The 26,474-nt window shown below is 43.8% G+C and overlaps 1 protein-coding gene across 7 annotated transcripts in view; it reads right to left on the bottom strand.

The window, feature by feature from the left end:
* PTPRM (protein tyrosine phosphatase receptor type M) overlaps positions 1-26,474 on the bottom strand; it is a 687,660-nt gene that overhangs the window by 238,918 nt on the left and 422,268 nt on the right. For all 7 annotated transcript variants that reach the window (XM_084778137.1, XM_084778138.1, XM_084778136.1 and 4 more), the window contains exons 10-13: positions 19,626-19,827; positions 15,982-16,084; positions 2,923-3,196; positions 1,924-1,960 (exon numbers count right to left, since the gene is read on the bottom strand). In XM_084778137.1, coding sequence (XP_084634263.1) covers positions 1,924-1,960; positions 2,923-3,196; positions 15,982-16,084; positions 19,626-19,827 — 616 coding nt within the window. The remainder of the gene's footprint in view (positions 1-1,923; positions 1,961-2,922; positions 3,197-15,981; positions 16,085-19,625; positions 19,828-26,474) is intronic.

Raw genomic sequence — 26,474 nt, forward strand, 5'->3', positions numbered from 1 at the left:
CAGGCAGAGAATATTAAACTGTGTGTCTCCTCCCCGGCAGGGACATCATCTGGATAGAGTTTGCTGCTGTGTAAATGTTTGCAAATGACTCAGAAAATATGAGTGGGGACTATTTAGCCAATCAGGTCATCTGATTGCCTAATCACCCTTTGGTGGATTGAAAAAACAAATTACAATATTGATGAAATCTAGCTGATGGGAGAAAATGATTCAAATCACCATCTAATTCAATCTATTGTGAGAGTGGCAAACTTGTCAGGTTTCCATGTTTACCAGGACGCCGTTTATATAATTGTTTAAAGTTGTAAATGAGCAGGGTGACAGAAATTCCTGTGCTGTCGCATTACATTGGGTAGTGACTCAATTTTGATAGAGAGAAGGTCGGATGGTTACATTCTTGTAGCATCATTCATCAGATGTCCGCTGGGTGGAAACTAGTTCTCCAGGGGACCCTTCAAGAGCAGGGGCTGCACATCTAAGAGTATGGTGGGTACCTAGCTCAAGGGCTCTGTAATACTGTAACATTACTAGCTGATATTATTAAGATATGATATTAATAGTTACCAGTTGATAGCCTATGGCAGTTGACAGAAGATATTGATAGCCATAATTTCATTTACTACTAATCTACTATAAATAGTGTCACTTAATCAGGCATGGCATTATAAAAAAAATAAAGTCCCTAAAAAAATATCTATAGAAACAGATTCATGGGAATAGAAACCATAAACTCTGGGGGACAAACAAAATACCAAGGAGGTGGGGATATCACCTAAAGCTTGCCACATAACGTGCACCTAGAAAGACTGTGTGACTCTAGACTGAAAAGGCCATGGGTGTTCATAAACTAAGAATGCAGGAGGAGTTGGAAACACTCAGGAGCATCTTAGCACATTCAAACTGTCTCCTGAGGTGCCAGGGTACCTTCAGCCAAACAACTCATCCTCCGTCCGTGACCTGATTAAATCTCACGTCACAGACCCAATGGCATGTTCTCTTCATATCTAATGAAGTCAAGACCTCTTTACCACCCCCCTGGTTACTCTGACGGACTGAAAGAGTGTGCTCCGAGACAGTGCTCCTGTACACGGCCTCACGTGAGTGTAGCACTTATGTCTCTGAGCATATTTCCAGCCTCTCCTGAGTTTGATGGCTGACCCATGAGGCTGATGTGCCTGAACCATGAGGCACATCCCACACAAGTGCTAAGACACACACTCATGTGCCTTCTTCAGGAGGCTCGGTATGAGGGACGTGGGGAGGGGGTGCATCTTCCTAGCCACAGTCACTGATCATCCTTGAACCAGGCCCAGGAAACACAAGACCTTCTCTGTGACATCCCCAGATGCCTGGGCTCATCAGTGAAAGCATCTCAGGCTTTACAATGGCATTATTATAACTAGATCACCACAAAGTGGCTGGCGTGGCAGGAGCAGGGGCTTGCACCTGTGGCCCTGGCTACTGTGAGGGTTGCTTGAGCCTACATGTTTGGATCTAGCCTGGGTATCAAGGTGATATTTCATCTCAAAAAAGTGGGAGGGGGTTATAACTTACTCCTTTATATAGGAAGATTCACTGTATCTATATCTACTAACTATCTTATGCAAACATTTAAAAATGTATACTGACATCGCAGAATATTAACATTCTTAAAAGAGCTGTTATAGAGATGGACATTGAAAACTGCTTGGGCTACAGCAGCATGACGTCTTATTTTTAAAGGTATCTACATGAAGCAGGAGCAACTGTCATAAGAGCCTAATGCCTACATACGTGAGTGCACGTGCATATATGGTACACATACATATGCATATTTCAGTGAAGTTAATAGTGCATTTTCAGACATTTAAAAACACGGTATAAAAAACAACCTCAGGAGCACAAACAAACAAGTAGGCAGACTACCCCAAAGTTTCAACCTACCTTTTGTGGCCACTCGGACACAGTCAATTTTGGTTTCCTGTATCAAATGAAGAGGGAAGAATTATTATCCGGATTGCATTAAGTCAAGGGGAATGTAGTTAGTTCTAGTCGATTGACTCAAACATGGAAAGATCTCAACGATTCAGGCGTGGCTTCTCCCCAGTGTGGCGTGCTCGGACATGCCACTGCTGCCAGGAGTGAGGCATTAAGACATGAGGAGTGGTGCTTTCAGCCTCTCTACCTCGTAGCCCTTGACTCCTTCTCCAGCCATGTCCCTGTTTCCTGTGTAACTATCACTGAAGGAGAATTCCGAGTCCCAGGCCTCCCTGCCTCACACTGACAAAGGCCAAGTGGATGTGACCCCTGGACCTGAGCCGTGAATGAGAGAGAGCAGGGCAGAATCTAGAAATTGTTTCCTACTATGTCAGGTTTGCAGTCCTCCCCAAGCCCTTGGTTGGTCTGAACAGGAAACAGGCAATCTCAGGATTGACTCAACACTGTTCTTCCTTTGCCTTCATGTCATCTTTCTAAAGGCCCTTTCTCTTGGGGGAAAAACAAAGCATCTAATTTAGGCAGCTACAGGATGCAGGAAGTTTTGGAGCCGAGGCAACAGGATGAACTATGTTTCTAAGACAGATGCTGTGGATCCCACAAAAATTTTAACAAGCTGGGTGCATGTGTCGTAGCTACACTCTTTTTGTGCAAAACAGTCAGCTAAGCAGAATGACTAGCCAACTTTCAGTAATAAGAAAATTGGAAAATAATAACTATCAGGTTGACAATATGCTTTCCTAAACCACAAAGAAAAGGCACACATATTCATTTCTTTCCATAAGTTCCTCTTGATAAAATGACTTTTTTTTTGAAATATATAAAAAATGTTTTTTTTTTTTAACCAAAGAGCACATGGCTGGATTTTGTTTGCACCGCTGTCTCCTTTAACCTGTGCTCACATGAGTAACACCAAGAGCCTCGCACGCAGTCTTTTCCCACACTTACCCCATTGGCTCTACTAGCAGCTTGGTAATAAATTCTGTAGCTTTTATGGGGGAGAAGGGGGGTGTTCCAGTAGCCATTGTATGTCTTGTTGTCCCCAATGGTGAAGGGCTGTGCGGCTTGCAGGCTGTCTGCGGGGAATTCCGCCGCAAAGTAGTACTGCGAGTTCAGCAGCGAGGCGTTCTGGAAGTGAATCGGCACCGGGTAACACTTCAAGATCTCTGTGGTCTTCTTAGCTCTCCGAGGACGCTCCTCCTCAACAACTATCTGATAGACACTAGAGAAAGCAAAGAGAAGAAGCAACCATGACGTTTCACGGTCTCTGAACTGATCCACTCTGCCTTCAATTTCCAGGAATTGGAACACGTCTGGGATGAAGAGCACAGTGGGCCCTGGTGTCTGGACACACTTTCTCGATACTCTTCCTCAGCCATTTCTGATGTGAAGTGGCATAGTGTGTGGGCCTCTGTGCACATGTGGAGGTCCGATACTAACCTTGGGGGTCACTCGTCATAAGTTTTTCCACCTAATTTTTTTTGAGGCAGGGTCTCTCACTGGGACCTCGGCCTCAGTGGTTGTACAAGTGTGTGTCACCACGCCGAGCATTGCAGAAAGGAGACTCAGGACTGGACTCAGGTCTTCATGTATTTACAATAAGGATTTGCAGACTCTCCCCCCCCCCACCCTCACCCACCCCACCCCCAATTTATACATTTGTTGGGAGAAACAAAATTCAAAACCATACAAATTTATTGGACAATGTAACTAGAGATGAATTTGCATAAGCTTAATTTGGCTTAACTGATAAGATGAGATTGCATTAACTATAGGTTGTAAAGAAAGAACGTTGTGTTCCCCTGAAGTATAGCTGTATAAAATGCATGTGACATTTCAATAAGCCACAAAACACAAGGTGCACTGATCAATATGGCAAATATATTCCTTCCCATATGTTCCTACATCCCCTGACCAACAATGGAAAGGGAAGTCTCAAGAAAAAGATGACCAGTGATCAGTTTCCAAACTGAGGCTGTGGAGTTAAGGTGGCTGTTAAGAGAAATGACAGACAATGCCATCTGAGCCACACGTGAGGAGCAGACATGGATGACACTCTCTGATCCCTTGCCCCAGGCCACTCCTTGAAAACCCTCCAAATACTGAAGTAACTTTAGAAGAATGTGAAGATTTAAAATGATGGATTTTTGACAAATTAAGGTATTTATGTTTGGTACAAAAAAGTTATTTCCTTTTGAGAAAAACTAAAGGAATTGAGAGGTGGGAGGGAGAGGAGGGGAGAGAGAGGGAGAGGGAGAGGGAGAGAGAGAGGGGGAGAGGGGAGAGAGAGAGAGAAGAGAGAGCAGCTTCTGCAGAACCTTCCAGGCACGAATGCTGAGGGAAGCACAGGGTGGGGGTGCCTGCCACCCCACTTTCCCAGGAGCAGCCTCTGCTGGTCTTGTCTATATGGCTTCTCAATTTGCAGTCAACCAATCTACCTCTGGGAACACAAACACTTAACATACTCTATTCTGGATACAAAATACATACTGCCATCAGCCCGCCGCTCTATCTAACTAATAATCAATTATGTTCACGCATCAGCGTGGCTGAGGTGAAGAATGCAAGTCCAGCAGCTGTACAGTTTGACAGTGAGGTAGATTTTTACCAGTGACATAAAATGAATGAAAGGGGAAGGGGGAGGAGTGTCAACTCTTCCTCACATAAATGACCTTCCATTGGGTGTTGTTAGGTCACAGCACCACCAAATCTGATCCATTGCATTAATGATAGAGGCGTTATTAAAGGACGTGTTTATGAAGCCTCATGTTAAAGCCAGAACACAGACTGGAAGGCTGGAAGGCCAACCTGAAGGTCTCTTTCTCCTTGACTTCTTATATCTATAAACATATGCACACACTGACTTAAAATCATATGAGAATACCAACACATTGACACGTCTTTCACTGAACGAGTCGCCCTCTTATTGGCGTGCAGCTAAGGGACTGTGGCAGACGGGACATGGTACATACACCTACCACCTGTTTTACTCAGGAAGCCAACCACCAGGGTCAAGGAACTTGAAGCTGGTGCTGACGGGACACAATTGGGCATTCTAGGCAACAGGCAATGCCACGGAGCACATTGCACAAGACACCTCAAAAGGCCACATGGCTGAGCCTTCAGAAGTGTGGGGTCCTGACAGACTCAGGAAGGAGCTCTGTGCAGACTGAATAGTTCAGTACAACACAGACACAACTGCGTTCAGCTGCTAAGTCTTTCGTTGCTCTGATCTGTATCAAATGGAGTAGGCAGATCTGTTAGCTACAGTTCGCTTTCAGTGGATTAGCTCCCTCTGCTCAGATGCAATCCCTACATGTTGTTAATCTTGAGTCTCAAAAGAGAGGGGAGTGATGGACAGAACAAGCTTAGCAACAGATTTTTGTAATACAGTATTATCGTTATTCTATTTTCTTACTAGTGGAATAGGTAAATGAAATTTTATCATAAGTATGTGTATCCAAGGAAAAAAAGCCAATCTATTCAGGGCCTGAAACTATTCCCAGTTCCAGCAGACCACTGAAGGACTTGGAACATATACATATATGCCTGCTGCAGATAAGCAGGTCACGAGCAGTACCCAACTGCCCATCAGAGAATGCAATAGCGAGAGTGAAGGGTCAAGGTCAACGTGAAATACTAAATGACACCTTCTCTGTAGCCAATAGATGTCATGGAAGAAATTCAACCCAGTGTTCGCTTTAGCAAACAATACTGAGAGAAGTCTATGCTCTTTCTTGAACTGCTCGTGTTGAGAAATTGAGAAAGTAAATCGAACTAGAGTTCAATTCTGCATTTCCTAGCATCTGAGGGTTTAAATTAATTTGAGGGTTTCTTATGCCTTCTTACGAAAACAGGGAAGTAGGTAGATTTTTAATGCTCATTGCGTATATTTAAAATTTTTATTCAACATATCGCAATTGCTTTCATAAAATGGACAAGTTGTAATAACGTGTTGCTTCACAGAGGATCTCCCTGCGCAACAGGGCGAATCCTGCCACCACCGTTTTCCTACAGAGTCAGCGTTTCCAGCTTGTTTGCTATATGATGATAGCCAAGGTCTCAATTTAGAAGCCAACTCCTGGGAGCATCGTATACAAGACAAAGCAGAACTGCAAAGACACGGGTGGAGAAAAAGTTACTGAAGTCAGTTCTCCCGACGTCTGATCAGGGAGCTGCAGTCTTAGTTTCCCCATCTTGTTAGTGTGTAACAGGCTCAGAGGCCAAGTGGCAGCAGGGAGGCCAGCTCTCTTCTCCCTCAATAAAAGGGTGATCTATCCAAGCACCTCCCTTTTATTGAGACAGGGTCTGTGTATCTCAGGATGGTCTCAAGCCTCTATGAAGGTGAGGATGAGCTTCAGCTTTTAAAAGCGTTATTTGATGATGATGATGATGATGTGTTCATGACGAGTGTGTGCTCAAACACAGTGTGCATGAAGTGTGTGTGTGTGTGTGTGTGTGTGTGTGTGTGTGTGTGTGTGTGAGAGAGAGAGAGAGAGAGAGAGAGAGAGAGAGAGAGAGAGAGAGAGAGAGAGAGAGAGAGTTTATGTAGTTTATTATTTGCTTCCATCGTCAAACCTTCTTGAGGCACCTAACTCAGGATTCCAGGCTTGCACAGTAAGCACTTTTATCCACTGAGCCATCTCAGAGATCTCCTCTTGACTCTGAAAAGCCTACTCGTGAAAGCCAAGTGGGATGCTTCTGATTTTGCAGGTCTCTAAATCCTGATAGTAAACTCCCCTGGTACATATCTGTTCGCCTCTGTCCTTTCCTCACCTGGGTCAGGTCTGCCTCTTGGATACTGTTCGCCCTCACATGCGGGGCTCTTGGAAATGCTTTTCATAAAACAGGGGCTGCCATTACCTCTTCCTGGGGCTTATGGCCCTGCCTGTTGCTCTCACCTGCTCTGACTTAGCTCCAGACTACATTGGAGCCACTGATGCCCCCACTGTTGCCCTTGAGTCTTGTAAGGCCTTGGGTAAAGACGGCTACTGTTTAGCCAGGGTTTGGCCTTCGCAGTGGGTATCTCTAAAGGCATAATGTAATCCAGAGGTGATTCTAGGTTGTGTGTTGTAGTTGGATCCCTGGTATTTGAAGGCACATTCTGCTTCACTAAACATTGCTATTAATCTCCGTTTTATTAATTGCTCAAATACCTAAAAGTTAGAATAATAAGATATCACCAAGAGGAAAAATGTTGTGTGCTCAGATGTGCCTGGCTCCATGTTAAGCTTTCTTGGACAACCCAGAATTAATGAGTCCAAGGGACTCAAAGCTGGCATAGGTCTCCTGCACCATCTGCTCCTCATTATACTTCCTACAAGCGCTTTCTCCCACCGCATCAGTGCCAGCGCTGTACGGGCGTCACTACTCACTCATGAATCTGGAGCATACTGTTTCAGTGCTTCCTGTGTGCTAGGTAGTGTCCTGTTTTAACTCAAGGAATCCAATTTTTTGTTTTCTAATGCAGCACTGGGTGGTGAACCACCTACATGAACAGGAATGGGAAATAATGTTTTTTTTTTCCAGTTAACAATTTAATGGAGGTTAGACGAACATCTGAAAATTAGATGAGCATTTAAGGGACCTCCCTTTTAGCCAGCTGGCTAACTTTACATCGACACTCTACTGCAGATACATCATACTTTAAATGGCTACCATCGACTCAGCTCTAAAAATATTAAAGAGTTAGGTTGGCTGGAGCAATTTCAAACCCCAAGTGCCTTTTCATCCTTGGTCCACAAGACGCATTAGATTTTCAAGCAGCCAGGCCTCAAATCTATTTGCTCTTTAATAATTTAAGCACTCATAGGTCAAACAGCTCTTTTCTATTCCTCTTTATCAAAGTCCGTGTGCTAATGAAAAACAGCTAAATCCTCTTTGCTGTCGAACTGCTGCACACTGCCATCCCCTGATGGAAATTAAGATGTCATTAGTCCCCAGGTCAATGGTACCTTGACCACGCTGGTGTATTTTCTATTTGTAAGAATAACATCAGGTTACTTATGAATTTCATTAAAAATCTTTCTATCCATAATCATAATCTTGAATCTTATCTCTGAAAGTGAATCTCTGAACAGTGAATCTCTCTGTTCAAATGGTTTTTCTAAAAAAGATTAAAGACAGCAAATCTCAAGGCTAGAAGGCCGATCAGAAGTTTCTAGGCTCAGCGAGCTGAATTAAAATTCTATTATCCTTTTAATGTATTACTCAGTTTCCTTTTGTTTATTAAAGTAGCACCATTCTTAGCCCTGTGCCACATCCATTCTGGGATTCAAAGTAACGAAAAATCCTCCGACAGTATTTGCAATATTAAAGTCTAGCCCACAGTGAAGATGAATCTTCCAAAGATGTGACATCACTGCACCAGAACTTACCAATGGAATGAGACTTAATTTAAAATTTAATTTATGCCAGGCTTTTCTATAACAAAACTCTAAAGCCTTCAGAAGGAGAAGAAATCTGCATTTATATAGAATATCACATGAAATGTAACCCAGAAAAGGACATCTGAACATCTTTCATGTGCTCTCTCAAGCTTGTGAGCTCAAATGTGATGCAATGTTTTCAGCTGACCCCTAACTCTAAGGCCTTTCCAAGGAAGCCTGCTGTGGACTTGAATTTGATTGCAAAAATTTGCCCGAAGTCATCCCAAGATTAAGCACTTGGCTGTGAAGTCTATTTTTCTTATTTGTTCATTCTATTTGCTATTAGCGTAAAACATTAGAGGTCACCCGACTGGTCAGAGGAGAGGGGTCAGAGAGATGTCATGAGCCTTTCATTGGGGCCTTGACTAATTCCTTAAAGGAGGCTCTTCTGGTCACTTCAAAGGTTTGCTGATATTGCTCCTGGGATGCCTAACGGTTATTTTTGCCTTTGTTTGCAGTTTGGGATACAAATCACATCTTTTATATGTACAAAAGGGAAGAGAGGGGCTGGAGAGATGGCAGAGTGGTTTAAGAGCTCTTGGTGCTCTGTAGAGGATCTGAGCTCAGATCTCAGTACCCGCAAGGGCTGGCTTACAGCTGTCTTTAATTCCAGCATCATCAAAGGTCCCAACATCCATTTCTGACTTCTGTGGGTACACACACACACACACACACACACACACCATACTCAACATACTCACACACACACATAAAAAATTAAAACTTTTTTAAAAAGAGAGATTGGTATCAATATCTTTCCGAAGTCTAATTTTTCATTATCTACAAAACAGGTATATAATCTGTAACAAATAAATACATATACTTTCCAGGTTTACTGTCACACAACTTCAAAAAAAATCATATTCGTCCTATTCAAATATAACTTTCTCCTAAATTTATCAATGAATGAAAAGATGGAAAAAAAATACTCTCAACAATGCGGTGAGATGTAATGAAGGGTTTTTAAAGTATGTCACCAGTTGAAAACGAGGCATTGGGATCAGAAGTACACTTGCTGCCACCATGGCTGGGATTCTGTGGTCCTTCAAGGAGAACGGGCTCTGGGCGCAACTGGGCTGACATCAACTTGGTCATCGAATGAGGAGGGTACCCTGACGGGCAGCCTTACACAGCCGGTGGGCAGTGAGGAGCACACAGGCCCTAAGCTTGCGTAATCTCTGTCAACAACGCTAATTTCTCTTTCTTGCTGAGATCTTAAGGCTGGCCCCGGATTGCTGTGGGAGAGCTGCAGGCTACCATGTGAACAGTTTCCATGGCGTCAGTATGTCGCCAGTGCTCTGGGTGAGTGAGTATGCACTCACGCAAGCTTGCAGTACAGCGCCCTTGCTGCTCTGCAGATTTGTGATAAGTTCTACTTTAATAAAATATTAATTACAGTTAAAAGGTTGGATGGAAACTACGAACTCAATTACAGATACATATTGTGAACAAAGGGCAGCGCGAACAAAATCCCTTAGTTATGAAAGTTTCAGATAAAGGTAATAATGAAAGGCCACCAGCACAGTAGATGCTGGCCATGAAAGGCCACCTGCCATTAATCTTCTCAGCAGGCACCACAGTCTGAGAAAAGGAGGTCCAGATGGAGCATCTTGTGGAGTGACTTCTGGTGCTCTGAGCAACAAAGACAGCTTCCTTTGCATCTCGTACTTTAGCTAAGCTTATCTTAATTCAGTCATGACTTTATAACAAGACATAATCATAAAAATTATAATTCAAGGTCAGTTGCCATGGTGAACATGTATTTTCCTAAAAGCCTCCAGTGACATGTGCAGGGAAAGAAAAAAAAACTGTGGAAGACACACCACGTGAACTTGAGAGTGGAAAGTGATGGCTCGGCCCTACTCTGGGTTGGCTCTACGAAAGCTATGTTCACCCGAGGCTAGCCCTCAAAGTGACAACTGTTCCTTCCCTCAGTTCCCACAGTGCTTACTGTAGGCAGAACTCTGCTGTAAGTCATGAAATCCAGATAAGAGCCACTCAAGATGCCGGAGATGAAGAACAAACAGTAGTTCCCGGAAAGGGTGGGGGAAAGGGTCTGCCATTGTGCCCCTGGCCCTGGGCCGACTTCCACCCTCTTCTCTCAGAAGCATTGCAGGCAAACTGGGAACCACTCCTATCCGTGTAATCCCTCCTATGACCTCTAATTCCGCTTAGTTTAGCTAACAGATCCACACCCATTCAAACTGTAAAGGCCAGCTTAAAACAGTATGTGCCTCAGTGGCTTGTGGCGTGAAGGAGGTTCTGGCACGGTGGGAGAGTTTGTGGAAGAAAAGGAATTTTGAAAAGAGAAATGGTTGTGGCATATTTTTATACACAAAGGCCTGAGTCAGTAAGGGGTGAAGGCGAAGGTAATTTAAGTTTCATTGCATAGATGTTCTAATAATCTGCATTATTATTATTGTTTGTTACTAATGCTATTGCTATTATCATCTTTCCCCTGCCATCTTTAAAGCTTCTTGCGAAGGATTCTTGAAGAATAAGCTATTTCCAGGGTGAACTCTCAAAAAGGTGACTGACACTGTCATCCATCCAAAAGGCAACATTAATAAAAATGACTTTTGATCTCTGCAGCAAAGGAATCCAGAGTCTCCCCTTTACTATAAGAAAACTCCCTAAAAACCGTGCAGAGGGAGGTGGAAGGCAATGAGGGAATTACTGGTTTCTGATCACACACTGAGGAGATTCAGCCATAGTGAATAATGATCAAACAAGATAATTCTGGCACCTGAAAAGTGAGGTCTGAAGAGAGATGGCTTTTGATCTTGAGCACGTGCACCCTGATGAGCGACGGGAAACGCTCAGAAGGGAAGGCAGAGTGCTTTCATGATTGGCCTCGGTCAGACACCGAGCCTTTCCACGGGGTTTAAACTAGGACTCAGGTGGGGCCTCCGTAGCAGAGTTCACGGCAGTGACACGAATGCACACCCGTTTCCAAGCCAGCAGACAACAGCTTCTAAGTATCTCAGAAACAGCGAGTGCGCAGGAGGGTGCAGCCATAGGTGGGCATCCCTGTAGACCAGCTGACTCAGCAAGAAGACGCAACCAGGAGACGCACTTCTACGTGAGCCAAGAGTAGGAACTAAAACGTGTTTTCAGATTGCTATTGAACTGGCTCCTCATAGCTAGGCTCTACCTCAAGGCTGATGAAAAGACAGAAATGTAGATTGTGGGAAGTGGACGTTAACATAATTAGAAGGAGGTATCCCAGTGGCACGGGGTGCACAAACTCCCATCTTTAAAACACTGGAAAATGAATTACCGAATTACCGTAGCAGAATTGTCTGCTACAGGGGTGAGTTACAGAGGTTAGAGTCCCACGGGCTCTTCCTATGCAAGCCTCATTGTGGAGTTTATATCCTGCAGAGGTGAAGAAGACGTTCCCTTTGTTTTAGAGCTGAGGTTATTCAACAAAGCAGATGGTCACCATGCCCAGGTAGTGATGGAGGTGGGGTGAGGGATAGGGTGTGGGGGTGTGGGAGGTAGGGGTGGGGAACAGGAGATGCAGGTACCCTTTCTTAAGAGCTCTTAAGTATAGATGGAGTCAGGAGAGCTTGCTACTTACGGGATGGAGTCCCAACAATTTGCTCACGCGTGGAGTGCTGCGCGCCATCAAATATTAAGGTGCATTATAGAAATGAAAACTACAGAGAGTGTATCTATAATTTTGTTGATGGACACAATTGCCAGATGTTCAATTTTTATGCAAAATTCTATTTTTTCCCATGATTTTGGGTTTGAATAAAATGAGACAGGAAAAGCAAGAGTGCCAGGACCAGCCTTGTAAACGGAAACAAATGGCCTGCTAGTGTTCTTTTGGAGGAAACAGAGCAGGCACAAACACTGTGGAGCAGTTAGTACAGGCAGACTATACTTTGAGGTATCTTAAAACACACTCACTCACTTAACCTCATGATGTCGGCACACTTATAGACACTAAAAAGATGCTGCTGATGGGGTGAAAGACTCTTTGGAGTCACAGGCAGAGAGACAAATAAATGGACTACTCTGCCTTAAAACAGTTTTTAAAATACCCTGTTCACACCTCACAACAGCCATGTTTTTTTAAACTATTATTGCCCATGTGCTGACATCACTTCTAACATAGGAAGCATCTTCAAGTAAGGCGCCTACTTACACTTGTCTTTCACTGAGGCTCTCCATGCCCTCAGCTCACAGACACGTCTATGCTGACTCCCCCGAGCAAACACCAGTGTCTGATCACTAGCTGGGGACACGAGACAGGAAGCCAGAGAGACAACCTCATTCTGTGTGTGGTACCAGAATCAAACCAGTTTCATAAAGTGAGACACATTTTGTGAGAACAGGAACAATTACCTCACTGCCTACTTTCCTCATTTCCTCTTAACATGAACACATGTGTGTATTTACACATACACACACACACACACACACCATTCTTGTTAGCACCAGAGAACCCTAACAGTTTACATACAGCCCACCCACTGTTCAGTTGCTTCCTTTCTGCCAAATTCCCAGGGTTTTCTCTGTTGCACTGTATCCAATCAGAATGAGTGATGGAGAGGAGGCTGAAATCAGAGAATTCTAACCAAGCAAAAGAAAATTAAGCCTTTCCTTGTCTCGTTGAGGAACCCATATATAGCCATTTAAATTCTACCCCCAGCACTAGTTTACTGGCTGGAAAGATGGGATTTTTGTTCTTCTTGACCATCTCTGAATTTAAATAATTTTATGTGACAGAGCTGATGTGTTGGTCAATAAAAAGACAACAGTTATTTACATGGAGAGCTGCGTGCAACTTCGGGAATCTGTCTGGAACAAGCTGAGAGTGGATGGTGGAATCAATGTGCCACGGACTCACCCCATGAAGTTCACCAACGGAGGAGGGACAAATCCCCATGCCGATGAGCACCAGCAAAGCAAAACCAGACCAGTGGAAAGAATGGGCTTTGAAAATCACAGGATGAGAGTATTTTTGAACACACAATACTGTTCAAAACCCAGGAGAGCTAACAGATGTTCCCCCACTTTCCTCTCTTCTTTGTAGCTTTTGTTTTATCATTTTGAAGGCAGTTCTTTTTTGTATGGCAGTTTGATAGCGCGTGTGCTTTGCAAATTTCCAGATGTGTTCAGCGTTTTAATCTACACAATGGCTTTATATTGTATATCCATATGATTTCTCAATCAGAGTTCTTATTTCTCTAAACATTAAAGAAAACTGAGAGCCTAACAAACCCTATTCATTCTGGCGAAACTGTAGCCATTTTGTCCTAAGGCACTCCAATGGCTAATCAGTCCACTGCTTTCTATACAGCGAGTCTTGTGAAGAAAACACTTGCTCTTAAAGAAAAGAATGGAGAATAAAACCTCGACAGGTGAGGCTATGATCATCTCTTCTTCAAAATGTGTGCTGAGACAATCTGCCCCTTTGAGGACAGCATCTTGTGTGCCTTACTGATGCTGCTTCCGACGCTACAGACCTTTGAAGAGGAAGACAGGTGACATCACTCCTGCTGTGGGAGAAACTGGGAAGGGTGCGGAGTGCAGACTGGCAAACTCAAGAGGTGAGTACTCAGCAACAGCCTGATCTTTGATCAAAGCAGGATGCAGTTGAACTGGATGATTTTGTGCCCACCGTGGACTGGGGTGAGGTGATGGAATCCAAATCTTCTCATATGTAAGAGAAATGGGTTTAATGAAGTTGACATAAGGTCTGTGGGATACGCTGTGTGTTGGACAAACATTCAATTGCGTGCGTGTGTGTGTGCGTGTGCGTGTGTGTGTGTGTGTGTGTGTTAACATACATAAGACAGAAAGAGTAAGTTTATCCAGAACTAGCCAGTAATGTCCCAACATCTCCAAAAGCATAACAAATATACAAAAATAAACAACGACACAAGAATTTACAGAGGAAAATAGTAGAAAATGGAACAACAACAACAACAACAACAAGACAGGAGGATCAAAGGAAAATTAGTTCAAAACTTAGATTTGAGAAGATCCGTATGAAGATGTGGCTAGGAATTGGAGTGAGGGGGTTGGAGGTAGAAAGCAACAGTAGAAAAACTGCAGAAGGACGTTGTAGGGCACAAGAGAACAGCAGTAGCTGGTTTGGAGGGACCCTTTGCCTCCTTGCCTCCTTGTGGTGAACACTGACTCTCTGACACGTCACAGAATAGACAATACCATGCTCCTTGTTGCCGAGTCGGCCCCTTAGTTTGGCGATAAAACAAACGATGCTCTGGAGGCTGTGGCCAGGGCACACATTTTCACTCAGTGAAAATTCAGGTTTTTGAAATGAAAAAAGCCTGACTCGTGGGTACAAGAACACACGTGTCCTGGACAGATGCTGAGAAATGTGTGCCTTAGGCTCATCAAATTGTTAGACCTCTACACTGCAGAAACCAACCCGGAGAGCCACACAGCATCAAGTCACCCTCCCCCACTTGGAAACAGTGTAAACGCTGAGGAGAGTGTGTCTGAATTCATTGTCCTAGCTAACTGTTCCTATGAATTAGCATAAACGCCTCAAAGAAGGATGGCCTATAATTCAACAGAATAGAATACCAATTGTTTACAGATTTCTCAAGCTTCTTTGAATATAAACTTCCACCATTTTACCCTAATCAACTAATACTATCCTTTTGTGACCTTTGGCCCCATGAAATGAGGTGTGTGTGTGTGTGTGTGTGTGTGTGTGTGTGTGGTCAAGCAGAACAGAGCCCAACTATTTACCATGGAATATGGAAGTAGGAATGTGATCACAAATAGTCAGGTTTTAAAAGGCTCATCAGGTCAAATTCTCCAATAGGAGCCCAGAGACAAACTGCATATAGCCTTACTGTGCATGGAGATGCTCCCATAGGGTGTGCTATCCAGAGTAAATGGAATCCCATCTGCTCAGGTAGGCCATGGTAAAACATCCCATTGAAACAAGAAGAAATTACATCTGTATAGACCAGTGATCTCACGAGAGGTCCAGTCCTGGGATTATTTTGAATCCTTCCTAGGAAGAATGACTCTCTCTCTGTCTCTCTCTCTCTCTCTCTCTCTCTCTCTCTCTCTCTCTCTCTCTCTCTCCTTCTCCTTCTCTCTTTTCCAGTCACTGTGAGAGGCCTCATGGAATGAGTAATTGGGCCTAGATGTTGATAGTCTTCATGATGACTTTTTCCTAATAATTTTGTTTCCCTTTAAAAAAAATAACACATTAAATAAATACTTGAGAAATCGATCAATTAAAAAAAAAAACAACAACAGTCCATTTAAAGCTCAGGAAGCAATGTCCTCTGTCCCTGGGAATCTGAACTGCAGTAAGCACTTATCATTTGAGAGTCAAGTCACCTGGTTAAGAGACGGCACCATGGCCCCATCATCAAAAGGAACAAGTCTCTTTTATTCGAGAACATGGTATTTCTATACCCTTCCACAGAGGCCCCTTCATCTTCCCCAGTCATTTCCTGTAAGGAGAGCTAACGAGGACTCAGCTTGGAAAAACCTGGAAAACACTCTGGAGGAATTAGTGGGTGTGACTGGAGCATCCTTCTCTTAGAGCCAGTGTGGCCCTCCCTGTGCCCCTTACCTGACGGGTGCCCCTCTGCTTTGGGCCGGCTTCAACATCACTGTCACTGTATTGTCAGTCTGATTCAAAGGTGTCTCAAATTCATATGCTGGCATGGATGGTGCTAGGAAAAAGGACAAGATGGGAGACTTGTTATTTATTTCTTGCTTCTTCGTCTTACAAGATCAAATAATAGCTGTCAATCAACCACGTCCAAGGTTTTACATACATGTGTTTCTGCCACAAAATAACAGGGACACTTGCTCAAGTCAGCTCTTGGCAAATGACCTCTCTGATTCTGAGCTGAGGTTGGAAAAGGGACAAAGGGGCTTATGAGGTGTTAGTGATGTTCAGTTTTTCTATTTGTGTCCTAGCTCCTTGCTTGTAGTATTTTTTTTTTGACAACAAACCATTTTAGAACATGTATACTGTCATGGAAATAGACAATGTGCCTTAAAGGCATATAAAAGTTGTGGAAGTAATCACCAGCGCCGTAAAACTGAATGCTGTGATTCCCCCACTGAAGTCAAGTGTTTCAGGAGCTAAAGAGCCACCCAAGGGTTCTGAGAGGATGTCAGAGCCGGAGAGATTGCTGCAGCGGGTTGGTGACAACGTGGGACTTGGCGGGGAAGCATGGGGTGGGAGGCACAAAGGGGATGGAGGAAGAATAAACAGCTTGAGGTCAATTTTCTCTCGTGTATAATTTTATTCAGCACAGGGTGTGGGTACATTCAGTCTGGGGATGTGACTGAGCATTTAGGATGCTTGCCTATGGCACACACAGAGTCCTGAATTGAATCCCAGCATCACAGAAACTGGGCACAGGCCTACAGTCACAGCCTGTGGGAGCACAGCAGATGCAAGAGGAGGCTCTAGGCCATCCCCAGCTACCATGATGAGTCTGGGGCCAGCCTGGGCTACATGAGACCTTGAATTAAAAAAAAAATCCTTTCTGGAGCCTCCAAATGGGAATCTCTTACGGTAGGGGCAACTAACGCCCACTGCTATGCCTGTTCAAAATGGCAGCTCTCCAGACATATACCCACTTGAGTTCTCTTCCTAAAAGGGAAAAGGTGCTTCTTTATTCTTGAGGATGTAATACTTTTATACTCTGAAACCCGGTTATATCTATTTCCCTCTCCAATCCCCCACAAATCCTTTCAACTTCCTGTCCTCTCTTTCTTCCCTCTTCCCTTCTCCTCCCTCCTCTTTAACAACCGCCTAAGTCCAGTTATTGCTGCCCATATGTGTATGGGTGTGGGCCCAGCCACTGGAGCATATGAAATCTACCATCATCCACAGGCTTAAGAAAATTATATATATATATAAAATGAGTTTCTCTACCCCAGCTATCAACTATCAACAATCCTCAGCAATGGATTCTCTTTAGTCATTCTGACATTCTTTCTTCTCCAGAAAAGGTGTCTCACTACAGCACAGCAGCTGTGCACTTTCGTAATCCCTCCCTCCCTAGACAAGTTCAGATAGACTCCCTGTGGCCACATGTAAGCAGAGATGACCGATGACAGCCAGAGACCACTTTCTGTGACCTCACTTCTCAACCATCTTACACATGAGAAAGCTTTTATATGACAAACGTGAGCCATTTATCAGTCACATGTACTAAAGTTTTCTAAGCATTCAAATTAAATTCTAATCCCATCAAGAATTAATTCTATTTCACAGCATGAAACTGCTCTGCCTCTTGGTCCAGGAAAACAAAGAGCATAGGTCAGGAACTATAGCATAACCTCCCTTCCCTGAGCTGGGCTTCTGCTGTTTGCTCAGGCTGGCCCTGAAATCCCAGGCTTAAGCAACCCTGCCAAGGCCTCCCAAGTAGCTGGCAGCCAACCCTTGAAATGTGGTTTTAATTCCATAAAAGTCAAATCATTACTTTTGATGAGCCTGTATAGGGCAATTGAAATGTCAAGTTTCTTTGCTTTTGGATAGAATTATATGAACTCGAGGTGGCCAGACTCATATTTTGTTGGAATTTTTATATAACGTATGGAAAAGTTTAATCATTTTTCTAATGGAACATCTCCCTTATGATAATACTTACAGAAATATGCTCTCTACTGTGGAAAGTAAAACTTACTTGGAGGTAATACCTATTGGCATACGTTTCCTCTTTAAGTAATCACAACAAATTGATACAATAGGTAATATTCACTTAAGATCAGAGGAAATGCATTAAAAATCACCCCAGTGTGCAGGGTTTCCTATTCAATTACATAACTGTCCCATGCATGTGTTTTCCCATCTGTGCTATTTTTTAACCTCTTAAGAAAAACTTATTTCCCAACTCTGCACTGTCCTGGTAGCCTAATGATATACATTAAGTTTCAAGTCACATAAAAAACCTTATGATGCATACAATACCCCTTAAGTTATAACCTCTTAAAAACCCCTTGCCCTCCAAATCTACATTTAAAACACTCTAATTTTGGACATCAACTTCCTTCTGTTTCAAACAAACTTTTTATAAAACCAGAGATGAAGGGTAATAAATATAAAAACCATGCTGGATGTTGCTGAACTGGCCCTGGGGGTGGTTAACTCTTCTCCTCGCCCCCTCCTACTTCTTTGCAGCCTGATTTGGACATGGACATGCCACTGGAAAACTTGGTTCCAATCGGATGACACTGCCGAGTCCTGGCCAGATCATGACACTGCAAATCTTGCCAGAAGATCTATTGGCTGATGGTTCATATCTGAGTGGGCTGTCAGGAGGCAAAGGTAAGCGTTTTCAAATGAAGACGTCAGAGGGAGAGGGCTTGAAGGGTGGATTTTGCCCAGGAATCTTTCCAGTCCACCAAGGGTAGATGCCTGTGTTCTGTTCATGAGCAGAGCCCTCTCAGACCCACAGTGATGGGGCTGAGCACCCATGGCCTGAGACCTCTTAACCCTAAAACATAGCTCTCCTCTTTCAAGTTGCTCTTTTTCCCTCTCTAGTATTTTGTCACAGCTGACAGAAGGATGAGTAACAAAACACACTACAAAAAGTTCAAGCCCAAACCCAAATATTTCCCCACTCTTAGCCAAGGGAGGAAGAAAAAATAAAAATAAGAAAATGTTCGTGGAATTCTGTTTACTGTGGTAGCATATCTCACACCAGATGGCAACTTCGTTCCCTCCTGTCTGAGGAACACAGACATTTTCTGCACAGATGAATATGCCAGAATTATTCCTCAAGTTATATCTTCTGTTGGGTGATATAATTGGGTCTGTAAAAGGGCCCGTGAGTGTTTGATGCCATCCTGTACGTCATCTTTTTGCAGGGCAGAAAGAAACTAGCAGTGCAGAGCCTGAGGCCAGTAGCTCGCAGGTGCTGCTTTTGTGCTGACTTAGCGGTTTTATGTCAGAGTCCCGGGGTCGCCACCACCCGGACTAGAGAACCTCATTGAAACCTTCTGCATCGTAATCAAGTCCTTCAGGGAGAATTGCTAAAACACTGGCCATGCCCTAGTAAAGGATGGCCATGCCCCCAAATGCTAAATACACATAGCATTTTATTTCATCCTTTGAGTCTGTTTTAGGTACAGACTTGTGCTGCTAATCAAATTTATTGTTGTGTTTTAACCTTTGCATTCTTGGCAATAGCAATGAAGAGGCACAAAATGCCATTTCCCACGAAAGGCTTCACTCATCAATACGTACGATACCTGATATTTTGGTGGTCAATTGGTTTGTTGCTGGAGGTCCAAATCCCTTCGCTGTGCTGGCTCTGATGGTGAATGAGTATGTGGTTCCAGGATACAGGCCAAAGAACAGAAAATGGGTTTCATTTCCCAGTTTTGAAACTCTTCCACTTTGGTTGGATAAATCTATTTCTGGATCAAAGGAACTGACCGCTTTGTAGGTGATCTGCAAGGGAATAAGAACGCGATGACGACCCTGGAGAAATGGATGTGCCCTCACCTTTATCCCACAGGCCTTCGGGTGCGAGTACTGTCTACTTGTCGGGGTTAGCTCTTTGCTCGAAACTTCCAACCTCCAGTCTGCTGCCGAGACTAGGAACTCAGCCTGAGCTTAGGGAGGAGCTTAAAGCCAGTAGGTTAGAATGCGGAAGATGGGTTCACCATAACCTGATACAATGAAACTGTCTGATCTCAATGAGCCCCAAGAGCAGATTTAGAAATAGTAAACAAAAACAAACAAACCCTGAGTTGACAACTGGCTCAAATGGACAGGCCCTGGCAAGAGCGGAGTTCTCGGCCCTCATCTTTAGCCATGATCTGATTTGGCCATGAATGGGGGACGCTTGTCTTTCCGAGCAAGGCTACTCTGAAGAATTTTCATCCATGTGGCTGACAATGTCTGCTCCAAAAATAAATGCGAGATGCCTGCCAGTAAGTCTTGGGGCTGCAAATGGACAGCTATTACGGGTCAGAGTCATTGACATTTTTTTTCAGAATATTGTCCAACAGAACTGTCTTTCATGCCAGAAAATATCTATCCTGCATTAATGAACACGGGGGGGGGGGACCACGTGCTATATGGGGCCACTGAGAATGTGAAATCTGGATAGCGAGACTAGGCACTGGACGTCTCATTTAATTTTAATCAAATAAAATTGAGATTTAAATTGCTGCAAGTGACTGGGAGCTGTCTCCCACCCCCTGTCCCCCAGCCCCCCACCCCCCAGCTCCCCACCCCACCCTCCGCCACCAGAGAGCGTGACTCTACTACTTTCATGGTCCTCACCACGGAAGAGACATTCTCATTTTACATGAAACCGGAGTGTTTGAAAATAAACGAAACATAGGTGCCTTTAAATTTCGCCTTTTCAAGTGATTTTTTAAAAAGGATTTCAGTATGATCGTTCATCAGTTACCCAAGAGCACACTTGTTAGTGGTGATTACTAACTTCTACAGCTTATAATGACATAATTTTTTAAATGTGGCATATTCAAAAGTTTTAAATTGCAAAACTGAGCACTTTTCGTGCTTCTAAATAGGTAAACCTACTTGTAATTTATGTGCAAGAACACCAGCACTGTTATTATACAGGGTGATAATTGACATTCTTTTTTTTTTCTTATATTTACACCATGTCATTATAATTAAGAAGACCTCTCTGAAAGAGCATTTAGATGGAATCACCTGAGCTTTGGCAAGAGAACGTTCGCCATGCATTTAATCACTGCGGTAGGTAGGTAGTGGCCTCACCAGAGTCGGGCAGATCTGTTAACCCTCTCACGGATGGCTCTTCTGAGGCTGAGGAGGTTTATGAAGACAACAAACCAGCTCAACTCCCAGCAGCCAGGGAGGACTGGGGTGGAGCCTCCTGTGTGTGCCCACTTCCTAGCTTAGCTTTCCACCCTGCCTCCCCGCCCCCCGGAGTGGAGTGTGGTGGTGTAACCGCTCCTGAGCGGTTCCCCAACGTTCATTTGTTCACTCATTCATACACTTGATCCATTTGCAGAGAGCCTCTGAACGTGCCCAGCACTGTGCTCCAAGGACCTGCTTGGTGTCTCTGCTGCCGTTCCTGCCCTGGGGTGTGTAAGCAGGATGGTGGGAGAGTGGTGACTGGAGCCCCTCAGCTACAACGAGTGTGACTATAGGGATGAGTGTAGTGCACGAAGGACAAGCCAGTCTTCCTGTCCACTTCACCACCTTGGCTCTAGACTTGAGCAGAGCAAATGTGGAAAAGCCCAGAGCCTTTGCTTCTTGCCTTAGACCTGTGGTCATCTGCTTTCCAGCCGTGTTCCTGAATACACAGCACTGTATTATGCTAGCTTCTGCTCTGTGAGGTGACATGTCTGCAGGGTCCTGTGGACACTTATGGGGCTTTTGAACCCTGCGCTTGTTCACGTGCCTTGAACAGGACTGAGTAGCCTTCGTGCTGGGTTCTCTACGCAGTCACACGTGGTGATTCCATTGACACACTGACCAAAATGCTGGTGCCTTGGCCAGCAGATGAACCAGACACTGACTTTAGGGATGGAAGAATCCGGGCTGGGTGTGGTGGAACGGAAGGACTCAACAATAAATAAAACGTATCAGTCAAAACCCGTTAACTATGGAGGAAACAAACAGGACGGTAACATAAGAAGCTTTGTCAGGGAGAGAGGCCCACACGGCCATTCAAAACGCCCGAGGAAGGACATGGTGGCAAACCTGGCACGTCTTGAACTCCACAAATGGCCAGGCCAGGCAATGAACTTGGGGCTAGAAGCTGGATTAAGTTCTGCAGCAGAAGTGCCCTGGACCCAAAGTCTGGACCTGTGAGGTCTCTGAGGCGACGGGGATGTCATAGGCAACTGTGTGCTCCAGTCTGTCCATTGAGATGAAAGATCTGGACACACACAGCAGGCAAACTCTGAACATTTTGAGTGTGAAAATAAGACAATTTTATTTGTTTAAAGAGAAAAAAAAACCCTCTTGGCTCCCAGGTGAAATCTTAATTTGATTTGAGTGATTAATAAAGGGAGGGGCTAATAAAGGAAATATAAAAGCCCCTGGGAATCTTGGTAGAATCCAGTGGCTAAAACTATGATATGGGTGATACAATATAGTTTGGCAGACTAAAGTAAGTTGTGGAGGCAGGTGGGCAGCAAGAAAGGAACTATAAACGTTAGGAAGAAATTAGGCGGCAGCCGGCGACGGAGCACCAGGACAGAGGAGTAATTTCAAAAAGATCATCCCCCTTATTGAAAGGAAAGGGAGTGGGTGAGGGTGCATTTAAAGATGGACGCAGACATTTGAATTTCTATGTGGACATGCACACATGACAGAAGTAGGGTCCAAGAAAGGTCCAGGCTGGGAGTGAAGATTCAGAAATAGATATAAAGATGGTCCAGAGGAGGAAGATTTTGATGAGAACTCAGGTGACGTTGGGTAAAGATGTGTCTATCCATACCTCAGGCCAGAGTCTCAAATCGGCATATTTGCTAACTGCCCTAAGTCTGGCTTTCCAGCCATAGCAGCTAACGCCTCCTGCTGTGGTTGGGTCCCTGAGCTTTACTTGCTCATGGATGCTGGGAATCTACTGTTTAGCCTTAAATCATGATTTAAATATGCCAGAGACAGAGGACCTCTCCTCTGGTTGCCAGGTGGCCCAAATGGGAGTCTCTGTGTTTTGTCTTCAACCCTTTAATAATTTGGTAAAAACTATAGACTCCACTCCTTTTTTCCTTGTTAAATACAAGGACATACTACTTCATGCCTTCCTCAAAGTTATGAATTCTCTTTTCTTTTCCCTATAGACAAATTTATCCACCTATGCTTTAAGTGACGGAATGTCCAAAGCCCCATTCCCTAAATGTATAGGAGTCAGAAAGTCAGAAAATTAAAAGCTTCCTGGGACCAGGGGTTAGGCAACTCTAACTGCCTCCTGCCACAGAAGTTGCAAGCCATGAGCAGCTCTTGTCCTTGGCAGCATAGTCCAAGGCTCCACAGTATCCTGCTAGGCTCAGACCAGAATGCAATGCTCACTTTGGGCACTTCCTACTTTGGGCTGGTCATGCAACAAGTACTTATTAAGTGCCTGTTAAGCACTAGGCAGTAGAAAAAGCAGTGGGAGGCTCCCAGAAGAAAAGTTGGGGAAAGCTTTTACACCACTGCTGCATTGCCAGCTGAGGGCAGAAAATGTTTTAATGAAGCCACTATAAAGAGTACCAATTGCCCAATGGTGGGTCCCAGTAATTTTACAGGATGCCCCCAGACAAAAGCGAGGTGACACCTAAAATGGAGTGATGGGGACGAAAGGTGTTAAACTGGTGAGATGGAATAAGCACTTGCTTACATTGGATGATTTCTGACTGCAGTTAAGTGCCTGGAATCTTCTAAAATTATCTTCCCCCTTTCTCCCATTCTACACTGCGAGTTCCACAGACAGCCTGGATGGAATAGCCTTGTAGGAGACTGAAATCTTGTAGGGAAAGCAAGTTGATGGTAATTGCAGCCAGCATAAAATATATGTCTTTAATTGGGGTCTGGGCAATTTACCCTGTGAACACAAGGGGATGGATAATTAAATTTGATTTCAGGGCTGAAAAGGGCCAAGGCACTTCACAAGAAACTATAGTATTTGAAGAAAATAGCGAAAGAACGTCATTCATATATATATATATATAAAATTAACTTATAATTATTTTATATAATTATAAATAAAAATAATTATAAATAAAAATATAAATAAAATAAAAATAATTATAATATATAATTAATATATATTAATTAGAGGAGGGCGTTGGGAGAGTGCTGTGGGAGGGCAGAGGCACATGAGTGAATGACAATGGTGTGAAAAACTCAGAAGGCTCTTGGAGGGGAGAAACACTCCAAAACACTGAGGACCCTGGCCCATTAAGTCCAGGAGAAAGACAACGCAAGAAGAAGTACCTACTAATAAATAATAATCGGGATGATACACAGAGCTAACCGGACTTCCCTTGTTTTTGTTTTGCTTTGAGGTTTATTTTTATTTTAGGTTTACTGCATGCACGTTTGATTTTCTGTCCAAGAACCACATGCATGCACTGCTCACAGAGTCCAGAAGGGGGCATCAGATCTGGGACGGCAGTGGGTGCCAGGAACCGGGGTCTAGAAGAGAAGGCAGCGCTCTTAACCACTGGGCTATCTCTAGAGCACCTAGCAGCTACCACTGAAAAATAACGAGTGGGAAGGCTGCTTTACTTTGAAGACTTTCCGACCTATTCTGGAAGCATTATTACAGCTACGGCTTGACAAGAGGTGTTGAACTGTGACCTAGCTCCTGACACCGCTGCCCAACCCCCACCGCTTCTTCAGGGTCATCAAGCTCAGACGGTGGTGGCTAAGTACACTTGGTCATCCAGGCTCATGGCCTTGAGATATTTCAACTCTTAACATACAAACAGCCCCATCAGCAGGCAACTGGACCTGCCTGGCCTTGAGTCAAACAGAATTTTGCGTGCTCGTCAAGCACGAGACTGAGGGCTTGGGTTCGGCACTGGTCTCCCTCACCGGTGACGGCGCCGGTGCTTCTAGTAGAGAACGTGAGATTCACGTGTGGTTTCTGTCATCGTCCAGTGTCTTACACATACTACAAACGTGTAGGTGTATAACTCTCAAGGTCATAGCTCTAAAATTAATAATAGACGATTGAGAGATAAAATTAGTGAGATGCGGGAGATACAGTGCCTATATGCAATAGACCTGGGAGTATTATTCACCCAAAGGCCTCTAGAAATAGGTTCGGTGTCAATGTTTAAATTGTTTGGGTACTCTCAAATGGACTAAAAGAGGTAACATATATTTCCCACCCAGCAGTCTGTACATGTATACATTTCTCCATGCCATCAGTTAAAAAAAAAACATTATACAAATAATACAAATTTAAACAAATTTATTTCCTATTTACAAATTCCTAATTTGTTATTTAAATTTAGAAGGCATGCTACCACATGCTTCTAGGCCAGGTAGAGCTCTTTCCGAGTCCCCTTCGCTTCTTACTCATTGCTTACCCCGCGGACCACGCCCCCTGCAGTGGGCTGTTTGCACCATGCTTACTTTAATCTGTCTCAAGTCTCTGTACATCACAGCCATCAGCCCACTGACTGCCATGAGTGCTGAGAATCATCACTAAGCCTCCTGTGGATATGCAGGCAGTTTTCATGCCTTCCATCAGTGTGTAGTTTAGAAAGCTTATGCAAAGAAAACCCGCTGATCTCTCTCATGTGTCTTCCAGGGTTTTTTGGCCCATGCTTGGAGAGATGTAATAATAATAATAAAAAAAAATGTCCTGTAGATTTCTGTTAGAGGGTTCTCTTGGGGTTAACTTTGCATATCAGTCATGAAAGAGTCTTACATTTTCTTTTGCATTATGTAAGCTGGTGACCTCACAGGGTGTATGTAATTGTAGTAAAATGTGCTTTTGCTAATATTAGGTTATATCCATCTATATTGATATATAAAATGGTAGTGTAGTTTCTGCCTTATGAAAATTTGGACTTGCATCTAGCTCTAACAGTGCTTAACTCCTAAGAGAAAAACTGGGCCGCACATCCTACTTTGGCTGCTCACGTACTTAACAGGTTCACGTGAAGAACAGCATTACATTTGCAAGTTGGCAGGGCTGCTGCGCTGAGGGTGGCCACAGTCGCTATCCCTGGATTTTAGGAAGGCAACTGACAAAATGAAATGACAAAAGTGAGAAATGGTTATGGAAAGGGCAAGGACAGAAAGAATGATGGCAAGAAAAACAGACAGGAAAGGCCAAGCAGTAAAAGGCTGAGGGTAGAAGTTACAATAAAGACAGAAGACTGGGAGAATATGTATTGCTGTAGAGTCTTAAAAAAAAATAAAAAAAGCCAGATGATGCCGTTAGCATTGTTCAAGCATCAATGCTTCAGTGTACTTTTTATAAGATACAAAGGAAAACTCAATAATCAAAACCCAGCGTACGTATTTATATCTACAGCAGACGATCTATTTTATTTTATCATCCCCACATCATCTAAGCGTGCTCCCAGCCTCAAGGGAACACATTTATTACAAAAGCAGCCACCAAGCACGGATATCTTTACCCG

Source organism: Acomys minous (assembly GCF_964271855.1).
Source record: "Acomys minous genome assembly, chromosome: 4".
Taxonomy (NCBI): domain Eukaryota; kingdom Metazoa; phylum Chordata; class Mammalia; order Rodentia; family Muridae; genus Acomys; species Acomys minous.